This window comes from Heliangelus exortis, chromosome 1, assembly GCF_036169615.1.
Source record: "Heliangelus exortis chromosome 1, bHelExo1.hap1, whole genome shotgun sequence".
Taxonomy (NCBI): Eukaryota; Metazoa; Chordata; class Aves; order Apodiformes; family Trochilidae; genus Heliangelus; species Heliangelus exortis.
In genome coordinates, this window is record NC_092422.1 from 76,617,646 (window position 1) to 76,632,924 (window position 15,279).

Sequence of the window (15,279 nt, forward strand, 5' to 3'; positions counted from 1 at the left end):
TAGAAGGACAGAAGGATATACCAGAGATTATATTGAAAAACTTCTCCCTGTATGGTTGGGAAAACTCATAAATTCAGTCCCATCATCAGCTCACTTATAAAAGATAAGTATCCTTCCATCGTGGGGGCAAAAGCAGCAGGAAGAAGAAAATGTGAAAGAATAAGCAAATGGAATCTCATACTGAAACCTCAGCTAGGTAACTTGTCTCTTCCCAGAGACAAGTCTTTTATGCCAGACAACACAGCTCTACCTGGAGACCAGCCATCGCAGAGAGTTAAATCAATGTGTGCAAAGTGGACAGGAACAACATCTTAAAAGCCATTTCCATGACCAAAGACACCGTTAAATACTCACACACACACAAAAAAAATCCTACATCAAGCAAAGAAAAACAGTTTTCAAGACAAGCTAAACAACGAAGTCATTTGAGGGCAAGTCATTAAAGGATATTTGATGTACACAATTTATTTTTTAAATATACAGTTTCTCTTCCTACCAAATGTCTGATTATTTTTCCTTGGTTAGGTGCATATTATTCAGGACAAAGAAGATGTCATATAGGATAGTAAATGGCTTAGTATACAGCAAACACTGACCCAGATGTATTCCTCATGGTTTTTCTGTTTTTCTGCCGAGGTGCCAGATGCTCAGTCAAGTAAAAATATGTCATGAAGCTTACCAATTACAGAATTCATTCCTTTGCTTTCATATAAGCACAAACCCAACAACACTATAGCACACATCATTATAATCCATACTAATGCAAAATCCAGACTTTTCCACTTTCTAGCTTTTTATCTCAAAGTACTTAAATCCAGCAGTCAAAACCACTTGAACAAACTGTGAAGTTTTTAAAGAAGGTCAAGAAATTCTTTTTTAACTATAATCCATTCTTTGTAACATGGTGCACAGCTCCCCTAGAAGAAAACCAACTATTTACTCACGATTTCATTGTGTATTTTTTGAATTTAGTATAAATTCTGACACTTCTTAAATTTCTAAACTTGAATAATTTCAAATACTTCTAAAGAAACCAGTATGGATCAAAAATTATTTAGTATAATTTTTGTTTTATCATCTTTTTCTGCTTTACCATAGTGTTACGTGTGGCCAAATTTTAAATGTGTTTATTTCATGAAACTAACTTATGCACATTATCTCCATCTAACCCCAAAAAAATCTAATTCACAATTCCTACAAGAAAGACAGCATAAAGACAGATATTCAAACTGCTACCTTCTTGAGTCTTCCAATTTATTCTCTAGGCTTTTATGTTGTTACAGGGATCACTTTATAATTTATGTGGATCTGTCAGCAGACTCAAATTAAAAGTAACTGTTTAAAATTGTAAACTCAAGAGAACAGGTCTGCTATTTTCACTTAACATTAGCAAGGCAAGACTCAAGAGCATGAGAGGAAAGATGTAGAGCTTTCTAAAGTCTGTTGTAATGTTTCATTGTCCAACTAGTATTTTTTTTAGGAAGGACACTGTCAAAAGCAAAACTAGGACTTCCATGGTAATTGAATGATGTGTATTTTAAAAACTGGCTCCCTGCTAATAGAATAAAAATATTTTTTTTTACCTTACTGATAAGTGTGACGACATCACCTTCTCGGATTGTGAGTTCATCATCATTCTGTGCTTCATATGGAAATATCACTTTGCAATACTCCTTGGCTGCAACGAAGAACATTCAATGTGATAAATTATCACTTTATATAAAAACTGTTTATCCAAGCATGAAAATCTTCCTAAAATGTACCACAACTCTCTCATTTTTTTTCCATCTTTCTATTTTAGGCCTTCATAAACCAGATAAAATATTTAAAAAACAGCATGCTGGTGAGTATTCCTGCACACATCATCCAGGGAGTTGGCTCTGCAGCTCCCAGAACCATTCTTTTAAATGCAATTGCTCCAGACGGCAACCTGCCACGAGCCATTTCCCTTACAGTAAGCCTGTATCTGACACTTGCTTCAATAATTCCACAGGTACAGCCTTCAGATCACATAAACTGAAAGTATAAAGTACAACTGACATAGCTTCTCTATCCTCTGATGTTGCAGGATAGCAGATATTTCTGTGTTTATGAAGACGAAAAAAATAATAAAGAATAAATGAATAAATTTAAAGGTATTCACAACTAAACTTTACATACACAGCATAAAAGAAGAGTTTTGAATATTAGTCTGAAGCTTCTTTTTCCCTTTACTGTCTGTAAATAAAGGCACCCTCACAACTTTTGTTTGGAAAATATAAGAGCCAGCTTTCCTACTCTGCAATCGTAAAAGGCAGTTGTCATGAAAAGCAGTTCCTTACAACATGTTGCTGTGCAACAGACAAGTATGTCAGTGTGCCTTACAAATAAAAAGAGAATATGTATACCAGCTGTTAAATAATGTATAGAAATATGTGATATTCTAAGACAGCAGGTTTGACAAGACCATAGAAACACACTAAGAAGCTAGTGGACCCTTTGTAGAAGGATATGTGACTTTGTAGGAGTATTCATTTGAATGCCTGAATTTTTTTAACCTCTTCCTCTAGTCAATTGTCATGTTCATTGCAGAGAAACAGGCACTTGCAGACCACATAAATTAAATAAATTTGAAAAAATGGGACCTATCTCTTTAAACTTACTATAAAGAGAACCTGCATTATCCCACTGGCAGGTGTTTGAGGCTCTGGGGGATCAGTTTGGCTGCCCAGACACTAAGTACCATTTCAGACACTGATAAGAATGTAAGACATCCTCCTGGTTGGCAGATATGATGCACAAGCTACAGAAGAGCCAGGTCCCTCTGACCTGGCAGCTGGAGGCAAGACAAAATACCCTGGGGTATTCAGTGTTTTTGCTATTGCTGAACAGCACCAAGGCTTTCTCTCTTTTTCCCCTATTCTGCTATTCATCGAGTAGGCCAAAGGTGGGTGAAACTCGGGGAGGGCTCACAGACAGGGACGTGTCTGTGACCCAAGAGAGCAAAGGGATATTCCATACCATATAACCTACAGCACAGGAAGACAAAGGGTGGATTTGGGGAATGTTGGTCTCAGAAGCAGACAGTGCTCAGAGACTTCCTAGACATCGGTCTCCTTGTGGTAGTAGGTGAATAATTGCCTTTACATCACCTCTTTTTCCCTCTTTCATTCACATATTGTCTTTATCCATGAGATTTCTTCCATTTGCCCCTGCTATTTTCTTCCTTATGGGGGAGCCAGTGGCTGGGTGGAGCTCAGCTGTTAACTGGGGTCAACCCACCATACCGTCTCATGTCAGAAGAAACAAAAGGCAGTTGAAGACAGTAAACACAATATTTGAAATAAAAATATAAGCAAGGGAAAAATAAGCCTCTTTCACTGTTTATGAGAGCAGGGAACACTGCCAAATAAATATTTCATAACATTGCCAAATGACTGGGCATGTGAGAACCACCATGTCACAACTCAGATTTCAGTCAACGAAAGGGATGTCTAACTGCTAGTTTACTGCATTCTGCAGGAGGGGTTTGGATTTATCTTCATGGACCCAGCCAGGGTGTTTCACTGCTTACTATCTGGTCTTCAAGACTGTATAACATTTTATTTGAAGGGTGGTAGGAAGTTGACACGTACTGACTTAGGTCGGGTAGATGCAAAGCAGCATAAAGAGAAAGATTCAACACATTTTTATGCTTCAGTGTGTATGCTCTCTTAAATAATCATGAGTGTTTGCCTTTTTCTTTTTTTTTTTTTTCTTTTTTTTTTTCCTATTATAAGAGTAGTCACATACTGAAAAACGGCTTTGCTAAATAATAAATTCAGTGAGTTAGTACAAAGATGATGTAGACAGAACACTGTTCTAAAGAAACTGAGTGCTACATACTCAGGGAAGCATCTGGTTACTGGGAACAGGCTTAGCACCTCTTTTTTGGGGATGCAGAAGACAAGCCATGCTGGGTTCTCAGAGACAACCATTTAGGCCCAAGGAAGATCATTTCTGAGCATCCATTCCCAAGAACACAAACTGGTTCTACATTCACTGTTTAGTCTATAGACTATATCTTGAGATTAGGTGGTGTCATGGTTTAGGCTCAGCCAGCAACAAAGAACCAAGCTTGCTTTCACTCAGTCCTCCCCACTGTAGGATTGGGAGTAGCACATCCAACTAAAATCTCATTAATTGAGACAAAGACTGGGAGGGTTCTCTCACCACTTATGGTCACAGACAAAACAGACTCACCTTGAGGAAAAAAATCAATCTAATTTACCTCTGAACAGATGAAAACAGGACAAAGGGAAAACAATAATCAGAGCCCTTATATACCTTACTCAACCCTTCCCTTCTTCCCAAGCCCCAATTACTTTGTTTCTGATTTCTCTACCTCCTCCCCCCCCCAGTGGCACAGGGGGTTGGGAATGGACTTTACAGTCAGTTTGTCATGTGTTGTTTTCTGTCACTCTTTCCGCCTCAGGGAGAAGGATTCCTCACAGTCTTCCCCTGCTTGAACATGGGGTCTCTCACACAGGAGAGTCCTGCATGAGCTCCTCCAGTGAGATGCAGTCCCCTCAGGAAAAGACTTCTCAAAGCGTTACAACCTGCTTCAGGCACAGACACCTCCCTGGCACAGGGTCCTACATGGCTGCAGGTCCACATTTGCTCCACTGCTCTCCTTCAAGGGACAGTCTCCCATTTTACTGTGGGCTTCAGGGAAAACCTCTGCTCAGGTACCTCTTCTCCCCCCTCCTTCCTCACCGACCTTACTACCTCTGCTCAGGTATTGCTCTCACCTCCCCCTCTTCTCTGCCCTGCAGGTCTTTCTGCAGTTTCCTTTTCCCCTTCTTGAATATGTTACTCACAGAGGGCTATCCACTGGCACTGATGGGCTCAGCCTTGGCCAGAAGTAGGGCTGGATTTTTCAAACCCTAGAAAATAGGCAGTCCTCCCTCAGCTCCCCCTTGCTGTTTGAAAATGTAAATCTGAATCATTATTCACAATTAAGGCCCTGACAGACAAGAGTGGAGAGAAGGTTGTGGTTTCAGCATCTAAAAAAGTTCATTGATAACCAGAAAAGTAAATGCTTTCTTTCTTCTTTCTTTTCCAAGCTCTTCCTCTAAAAGTACGTGTCAGTGTGGATCTCTCAGTAAGTGGCTGTCAAAAGCAGAAAGACTTGAATCAAAGATCTCATGATCTTTCACACATAGCAAATGACTACTCATATTTCCCTTCCAGTTTTGATGATTTTAAAATATCCAGATAGCTGAGAAACAAGGAATTAAACTAGAGAAAAATACCCCCAAACCAGATCTTTAGCTCTGCCAAATGCTGATGCAGTTCATAAGGAGGTAGCAGGAGGCAGTCTTGTGAGAGGCTCAAGGAGCTGGGTGATGCTCACAGCCATCCCTGTACTCTGAAGGCTGGCACAAAAACACAGGGCAAAAGCACAGCCATGGAAAAAAATCATGGTTTATGCACAGTAAAAGCCTAGACTCTTTGAGTGCACTTTACATTGGCAAACACTAAATCAATACATTCCTCTGCCTCACAAGGACCCTGCTGATCATGGTGCAACAGAGCCAGGTCTCAACAACATGGGTGGGTTTGAAACCCTGTAAGAAACTGGACAAAGTCAGCTTTCAAACTTCTCCCAAGGGAATGGTAGACCAACATGATTTAAGTAAGACTAAAGCCAACAGAAGTCAAAATATGAGTCTTTAAAATCAGATTAATAAAAGCACATAAGGATCTAATAGGTTATGTTACTGCAGTACTAAATGCTACTTCAGGAGAGCACAATACCACAAGAGGATGCAGAAACACTTAATTTCAACAGTTACATTTAGATAGGAAGGAAGAAAAGGCAAAAGGAAATTTTAACTTCAGATATCTCACTGAAAGACCACACTTGAACTTGCTTAATATGGGGGATTTCCATCCAGAAAAAAACCAAACCAAACCAACCCCCCCCCCCAAAATCCTTTAAAAAACTAAAGGTCAAAATAATACATCCTATTCCAAGCCTGGTAAATAGGCTTAAGCCAAATTAAAAGCCTCAAGCTGAGATACCAGTATATTAAGAATCCCTCAATTGTAGATTATAAACCCCATTTTTACATTTTACATTCAAGGCTGGGTTTATACAAGGCAGATGGTTCTTTCAGAAGCCTCTCTTTTTTCTGTGACCTGAAGACATTTTAAAAATATACCTGCTAATAAATCCCCAACAACATTAATTCAAAAAATCACTCTGTCAGACCACAGAGTCTCTCCCTTGCAAACTTACAGCTCCTCCCAAGCAACAGAGAACAACTGTCTGTAGGCAACGGGCATTGGTCAGAGAATTGAGAGAGCAGCTAAACCTTACAGCATATCTTACAACTCAGACAGGCTGGACCTGCAAGATGTTCAAGTTCTGGCCCAACACATTCTGAACTGAGACAGTTTGTGTTAGGTACAATCCCATTTGAAAATATGTACCTTTGCCTACACCTTTTGGTTTTTAAACTGTACTATTCCAATTAGAATAGGTACCACAAGAATAAGCATGTTCTCTGCCGACATCCCTCCTAGTCCTGTCCTTTGGAAGAATAAACCAATTGCTATCTTTTCTGTCAGAGGGCAGTGGTCCAGGGTGACACACAATTCCTCTTCCTAGCATCATCCCTGTAACTCAGAAGTTGGAAGAAAAAGCAGCAGCAAAAAAATACGTATTTATCACAAGTGGTCTGTCACTGCCCACACTTCACTGAGGAAAAGTCTCAGAACCACCCTAAACACTATAAAGGAGTTTATAGTGTTACCTCTAAAAAAACCTGGATGTTTTATTGGGGGTTGTAACATGCATCTCCGCTCAGTATCTTATGTCCCACGGTTTTTTCCAAATCCAAAATGCAACCTACCTGAGACAGTCTCAAGCCCTCCAAAAATCATTGTCTCAAAGAAAGAGAGCAATAGCAAGAGACAGCCTTCCTCCAGCTGCTTCATTACCAGGCTGTTGCAAGTACTGTGTTTCATCCATAGAATTCCGTGTCTCAGTAGGTATTTACAATTACAATGTAAAGCACCCATGTGACTTGGGGTCCTGCAGTACTGCAGCAAGTAAATTAATTAGTTTGTATTTTGAGAGACTGATCAAATATTATCCTGTTCAAATCAGAATTAAGCAAACTCCACTTATTGTATCAGTGAACATTGTTCCTTTTAAAAGCATGCATCTTCTATTTGTTCTCCTGCCAGACTTTGAGGATGAGTTGTGAGGTTCGAGACAGCAGTCCACAGACAAACGTACCTTCCAGCTTAAATTTCACAGGGGACAGCAAGTCTGGAATTTGCTTTTCCTCTTAGGTCAGGATGACACAATTTCCTCCTCTTACCTCTGCTGCTGCTGCTTCCTTTTTGTTAGGCAAGACCTGGACCACCCCATGGCAAGATTTCCTGCATCTCAGATAACCTAACCACTATACTAGATTAACCCTTCCAACTTTTCAGAAACCATTTATTATATTATAGTAAAACAAAACCAAACCTGTATAGATGAATTTTGAGGCTTAAATATTTCCCCCTTGATGAAGTCTAATTCATACACCAATCAATATGGGCACAAATAGTAATACTAAGGAAGAAAAGAAGCAGCATTAAAGAAGTATTCCTTGAGCTTAAGCTTCCTCTTTTTAACTTCCACTCTAAACGTTTCTGAATGTTTCTGAATAAAATGTTTCTGAAATGAAAGAAAATGTTAAAAATCTAGTGAAAAATTACATAAGTGTTACCAAAAAAAAAAAAAAACCCAACAAACCCAAACAAACCACAAACCAGATGAAAAAACCTAGCATTACATTTAATAGAATTTGGTTTTACTATTAACTGCTATCATCAAGAATTATAAATGGATTGCACTAATACATATTTTCACAGAACTTAATGAGATTCAAATTGTCAAAACACCACCTCAACAAACAAAAATAGGAATACAACTAATTAGGGCCCCATTAATCTAGATTCAGCTACTCCTTACACTTTCTACTATCATGCAAGAAGATTACTTGCTTGCTAGGATTCTGGTATTCCTACTATGCAATTGGTTAACACAAGTTGTAAATTGTCAGTGGAGCAATCAAAGTAAGAGCTCCATTTTTGCAATGTCAGTAATCTTCAACAGCTCTGTCATTGTGGATGTTTTTGCTTTGTTGAATTTTAGAATCAAAGATAAGTACTTAAAAACTTATATATAAATTTTCTACAAGATTGTATTTTCACTGCAAACTACTTAAACTAAAAGCAAGCAACTTCATGGAAAACCAGTATGTCTCACCCTGGAGATACATGCATGCATGCATATGCCATCCCAGATATGTAAGAGAGATGGAAATTCAACAGCAGAATAATTCCCCTAAGTTTAAATACACAAAAAGGTCCACACAGCTCTCCCTTCTTCTCTTCAAAGATACATTCTTTCATTCCTGAAAACTTAGTGATGTTTTCCAAGGGAGCACTCAAGCTCTATGAGGCTTTGTGCTTTCACTGTGCTCAAAAACTCATCTTTGGTCCTGACAAGTGATCTGCGTATTAACCAAAATATTAAGTCCATTTCATAGGGAGATTTACACAGCACATAACTGAGAGATTCACCTGTAGAACATACTCCTGTCTCTTGCTCTGACCAAGTAGTTTCATTGCACAACTTAGACCACCTTACATGTACTAACCACAAATAATAAGCACAGCAAGTGCCTTTCCACAAATTACTGCCCTATTGCATCAGGAAAGCTACAGGGGGAAAAAAAGCAGACTTAAATCAAAGTGTGGGGAGAGTCAGCAACCATCACTCCACGCTGAAGCCCCTGCAGGGAGAGAGGGAAGATGATACTATTCCCTGTTTCCTCTCTCAGCAGGCTCTTACCCAGTACATTTTTTTTTTATCCACTTGAGACTAAAGAATGACAGCATCAGTCATGGAAAGAAACAGGTGGAAGATGAAAAATTGTATTAGACCTCTACCAAGATGACCTCTCTCTTGCTTGCAGCATAAACATCCAGCAGTAATCCCAAGGGAATCTAAATCATATGTCCAAAAGCTCTGTCTCTATACTGAGCTTAATCTATGAATCTTCTGTTTCCTGCTGCTTCTGGGGAAAACAGCACAGTATCTATTTTGTTTAGCAATTAAAGACTCCAGGAAGACTGGAACACTACCATTCCAGGCAAAATTGAAAGTAGCTGAGGTCCAAGGTGGAATGATACGTTCATGCTGCATAATGCAATTACAACATTCACCTGTTTTTGCACACAACCATGGTGAAAATAGATGGCAACAAAAGAGGTATTTTCTGACCAAAAGGCATGTTTGAGGGGAAAACCAAAAAGATGACAGAAGAACCAATAGGTGTGCAAAATTGTTGATGGAGAAGTGTCTCTGTTTCAACCAGATCTCACTGTAGAAGGTACAGTTCTCTAACCATTGTTCAGAAGGTTTCCACATTTGTTGATGAGTGGTGAAAGTAGGAAACTGCAGTACCCTGGGATGCAACTTAGTGAGCAGCTTCAGATGTCAGAAGTATAAGCTGAGATGGAAAGAGGCAGCTGTCCCCCAGGCTGGGTTGCCCCACTCAGGTTAGTGCTGCAGATGGGAAAGCCCAGGGGACCACTCCTGCTGGCACCTGCACTCAGATCAGCTTAACCTGCTCAAGGTGCAGGTTGAAGGAATGGCAATTCCAAAACACATTGGTTCAGAAGCCCTGTTCTATGTTACTAGCTTGCACATTTTTCAAGATTTCAAGATCTCACCTCCTCAGGGCAACTGAGTTCTTGCAGTACTTCCCATTAACAGCCTGTAGTCACAAGGGGAACAAGGTAAGAGGATGCAGCAAGTCAATTAGTGTGGTACAGCTAATGGACACCAACTCACCAAAAGCTGCTTCAAGCTACTTTCGCAGCTCTGAGCTGAAAAAACATGGTAAACCAGATTCTAACCATACACTTCTCTCAGATCAACCCCTGTCCTGCTGACCCAGATGCTTGCCTTCCTATGTCTATATGTGTTTCAGTCCTGAGACCAATGTTATCTGCTATCTAAAAAAATAAACACATCAGGGAAGGAGGACTGCTAAAGACTTAAAACCTCAACACTTCATATTATACTCAATTGCTTTTCTGAGGCATGTCTATGTTGTCTTCCTTCTTGTGCTTTTCTATCAGAGTCCACTACATGAAGTTGTAACTTCATATAAATAAAATCCAAATCTGGGGAATATATATGTAAAAAATTTGGTAAACTAGTTACATCTACCCCCCTAGAACAACACTAAAATACTTAATTATTGCTTTTTGTTTACTAAGCACTGAAATGACAAAAACACAACTGAAATTCTTGGACACTGTTCATTTCCTATTCAAACACCACCCACAGAGATTATTTCTGCTACATAAAGAAAGGAAAAAAAGGGAAAAAAACCAAGGACATTGACAACCAGAGATTTTATTCTATGACCTACCTACAAGTTACAGCCTGAAGTTGGATCTTACTGAACTCTGATTAATTCTGAAGTACCTTCAAGGCTTAAAGCTGATCGTGTAATTTTATTTTATTTTTGGTGGCAGAAAACTTGAGGTAGGATTATCAGAGCAAAAGCAATTCAGAGGGTTCTGTGAAACAAAGCATCTTGTCTATGTACTACCAACTCAAAGTTTAGCCTGAATACATCTATCTGCATATTTGTTTTTCATATATAGAGAGGACATTCTTTTAGCCAAAACCAGAGGAAAGTGTTCAGCTTGCTTTAAAGACGTTTAATAGCACAGAGTGCAAAGAAAAAAAAAAAAAAAGAAACCTACTTTTTGTTCTGCTGTCCACTTCTATTTTTGTTGACTCCTGAGTTGCTGTGGCTGGAGGTAATTTCTTCCCAACACTCTGGAAAAAAAAAAAATTCTCCTTCAAAATTTGCAGATTCAGTTTAAAATTAGAAAACATAAAAAATTATAATGGAAATACAAAATATAGGTGTATAAAAAGGACAGTCAGTCAAGAAACAGAGGCAAATTAAACTATACTTAGGTCCGTCTCTGGGGCTTTCATTAACTTTTTTTAAAAAACTATAAAGAATTCATAAAAATGTAATTAATTTTTTTGTTTAAAAAATGTTTACTAACACTTAACTTTTTAACACAGTTGGAGAGAAGGCTCACAGAAGTTTCATTGGTGGACTAAGTCTGTGATGAAATTACACAAAGAAAGGTGCTACTCACTCGCAAAAGTAAAAATGAGAGTGAGGGCCAAAAATCTTTTATTTCTGTCAGTACAAGGAGTATTTACTACAGTCATTCAAAACGGAATGTGACTTTTAATTTGACAACCTCTCGTTAAATGGTTCTTATTTTTAGTTATTTTGAACAAAAATAACTAATTTACAGAGGAGCACAATAAGCAATAATCTACCTCAGACAGGTTAGAAGTAAACCGTAAACAAACATCTGCCACCAATAATATAAAATTGGTGGTATTCATCTCTATGTACCTTCACCAACTACTAGTATGCATGCTGTCCCCTTCCTCATTGAGCTTTTCTACTAGTCAAGAAAGTTGTCTAGCTTTAAAATCCTAGTTATGTAGTTAGGGACATAACTGTAATTATTGCTTGATCATGCAGCTATAAATACTTAAAAGGCCTAGTTTTTTCAACATCCTTTTCTGATAAGGTATCCATACCCACCACAAAACCTCCATACTCCAGTGACCTTTGAAGTGAGCTAAGATTTAGTCTGAAAGGCAATGAGAACCTCTTGGGGACCATGAGAAAAACACTGGTCACTATGAGAAGCAATAGGAGTACAGCACCGACAAGTAGCTGAAAAATTTGAAGGTGTATAAAGACTATGGAGAGCTCCATATTAGTAATTTTGTACACTGACTGTCAAAATTATTCTATGAAAAAAGTAACATACACACGTGGGATATATAGGGTGACAACAAAGCACCTCTGGAATACAGGTAGTTTTGAGAATTGCGCAAACAAAAAATCATCTTATTTGTCTTGACAAGACAAACTATAAATTGCAATACCCTTGTCTTGTTGCAACTTTATTTGCAGATGGCAACAGAAAAAACACATCCCATGAGCTTGCAACTCTACTTACAATCTTGTGTTTGTGAACTGCTGGGGATGAGAGATCAAAACCAAAATTCTACAGAACCTCCCAAGTTCTTTGCCGAGATGGGAATGAGAGATGAGAAGCATTGTGTGAAGCAGTGGTTAGCAAGGTTACAGAAAAAAAACAGGAGATGACAGACTCCCGCAAATCAGGAGAGGACAAAATTAGGCAAAGTGCATGACCTGGCTGTGCTGAAGAAGTTTAAAGTCAAGAGCGATGAGGATGATGAAGAGCTGACTCTGAGATCTAGGTGGAAAGCAGGGAAAATTGTACTGGAAGAGATATAATGATGAATCTGAAGGTAGCAGGCATTCATACAGATAAAAGCACAAAACAAATGCCTTCAAGATAAAAGCAAGATTGGGAAGACAGCTTTTAGTTCAGAGGTAAACAGAGTATTAAAGATAGATGCACATCTCAGTACATGCTCATACATGATCAAACACAGTTCTGCTTCATAAAAGGGTTTGGAAAATTATGAAATCACATACTCTAAACAACTCAGAAATGAATGCTTAATATAGAAATATCCAAATGCTTTAATTTAGTGCATTTTTTTAAGGATTAGATTGTTATTCAAGAACAATTAATTAGAGGAAAGCATTTAATAATTGCTTTATCATATATTAATCATTGATCTTATGCCATGAAACCAAACCCCAGATAAACCCACAAGTTTAAATTTAACAATCTAAAAATCACAGCAAAAGAATTGTGCACAAAGAAGAAGAATTGAGTGTATCTCAGTGGGAAGGGTATCCTGCAATGTAATTTCTTAATCTATAGAAGCAGATGCAAGTGCTTGAAACCACTCTTTTGTCTGCTTGTTCAGAAGAAATGCTGGTGCGGGTGATATTGGTGGGAACCAACTGACTCCTTGGGCACAGAAAAGAGAATACCACCAAAAAAAGGCTGTTCTTTTGTTGGGTAAGCAGGATTCTCAATCCTCATCTGACATCTCCCAGCATGAACATTCTCTGTCCATTTATCCAACTTTTATCATTTTGTCAATAAAGTTTGCTATAAAAAGTCACATGCAGCTTGAACCAGAAGGCCCATAATCACTTCCACTCAGCAGAGTCCTAATAGTCAGGCTGCAAAGAAAAGTGAAGGTCTGCATTTTCTCTCTGGCCCTGTATACCTTTAATTCCTAGCTACAGAATGAGCAAAAAGGGTAGCACGTTCCCCTCTGCCTCTATACTTCTACCCTAGGGGTTCAGAGACACTTCTGAAAAGTACCATTTCAGTTTCCCTCTGGTCTCCTCCAGTATGCTGATTACCTACCATAAATCTCATACCTAGATGGTAGCAGTCAGTCTTGTTCCACTTATATTACTCTACAGATAGTTGCTCTGACTTGTTTAATCCTGTCACACAAGAAACATGTGGTGGAAACAAAGTTCCTATTTCCTGACTCCAAGCCTTGGACTCCCCACACACAACAGAACATATGAACAAGCCAGGCAGAATCTTAATTGCACTATTTCAGCAAGGCGAGTATAATTAGATTATTTGGCTGTCAGACACAAATCCTCCTAATCACATGACAAATTAATTACAAAGAGGAAAGGGGGTGAAATGTGTTCCTGCTGCAGAAACAGCTGATAAAACCTGAATACTGACCATGATTTGGTGTACAGATTTTTCAGAGGGATGAGACAGATTTAGCAGCAACGTGCCAGTCTTAATGCTTGGTTTTATGAAGCCAAGGGAAGGACAACCTAGCATTAGGTAACAGATTTAGTTGGCAGAAGAAGCCTTGATGGTAGCGTGGTATGCTGCAAATCCCTATCACTGCAGCCCAGCTTCCTCTGGTACTCAATTAACAGTGATTACAAAAGTGGTTGAGGTGGCACACTAAGTCACATGAATGAGGTCACCACACAATCTCAACAGTCTCATTTCCTTTCATTTACGTATTTTGGCTCAACTGCAATCCCTACAACAGCAGAGGACAACACAAGAGAAGCTGAGCATGTTATGAGCAGTAGTCACTTGAGTTTTTCTCACTTAAAAGGGCACTACATCCCTTTTCTGCAACCACTGAACCCCGAGCAGAGGAAGAAAATCAGATATGTGAATAGGTTTCTGCCTTCATGTTATTTTAAAATTATTTTTGGGGGGGTTCTGTGGTTGAAAACAGATTTGTCTATTTACTTGTGGTTTTCAGTCTCATATCTCTAAAACACTGCATCTTAAAATTTAAACTGAATTGCCACTTGTCCACTACCTATGTTCATATAGGAGATTTGGTTATACTTCTGTGCACTGAAGGAACATACCTACCTAATGAGTCTCCTTTAACAAATACAGCTTTCTCCATTTATTTTTTTTCCCAGAACAAAGAAGAATATGAATAGATTCTTCCAGCTATGGTTGAGTGGAAGCATAAACAAGCTTCTCACTGACTATATATAATGCTGGTGTTGTGAGGGGGAAACCAAATTAATTTACTTTTTCCTAATACGCTTCAAATGCTTAAGGAACATCATCAAGTTGTTTATCCATCCTATGCAGACTACCTTAAATTTAAAAAATACATGTATAAAAATTTGCAAGACCCCAAATATAAAAACCCAAAAGGCTTTCAGGTGTCAAATGCCCTGACACTGTCAGAGATCAAAATAAGAAAAATGTCCAGGATTTCAATTTTTCCCATGGTACCAACACTCAACTCCACATACAAGTGCTTCCCAAGTATTGCTATCCTGGGTTTTCTCAAAAGGAAAGAGTTAACAGTTTTCCTAAAGGGTCACTACATGGCACTTCAAAGAAGGTAACAGAAATTTTAAGAAACATTTATAAAGGAAACAAAAATTCTTCAGGGAATGTTTGGTTAAAGTCATACTTGCATATTTGATTGCCTCTGTCATCTAAAACAGCTCTTTCCCCTGTGCCTGCTTTCTACCCAGCTATGCTTTGGTAGAAATACCAATCATATGCTCCTGAAATACAATTAAAAATACTTTTTAATCCGAACTAGATACATACTGCTCAATGCATGCCCAGCTATTACAGAGAGATGCAGTTATCCAAGCTGTGCATGTTCCTACTGACATCATCTATGATGACACTCCAGCCACAGCAAAGGGTAATTTCCTTAAAACTATGTTAGGTTAATGAATGGGACAGGAAAAAAAGTGCTCATCAAGTCCT

The 15,279-nt window shown here is 38.6% G+C and overlaps 1 protein-coding gene across 11 annotated transcripts in view; it reads right to left on the reverse strand.

The window, feature by feature from the left end:
• The window catches only part of SH3KBP1 (SH3 domain containing kinase binding protein 1), a 221,591-nt gene that overhangs the window by 54,408 nt on the left and 151,904 nt on the right, over positions 1-15,279 (reverse strand). For all 11 annotated transcript variants that reach the window (XM_071749422.1, XM_071749486.1, XM_071749412.1 and 8 more), the window contains 2 exons: positions 10,810-10,885; positions 1,584-1,678 (listed from right to left, as the gene is read on the reverse strand). In XM_071749422.1, coding sequence (XP_071605523.1) covers positions 1,584-1,678; positions 10,810-10,885 — 171 coding nt within the window. The remainder of the gene's footprint in view (positions 1-1,583; positions 1,679-10,809; positions 10,886-15,279) is intronic.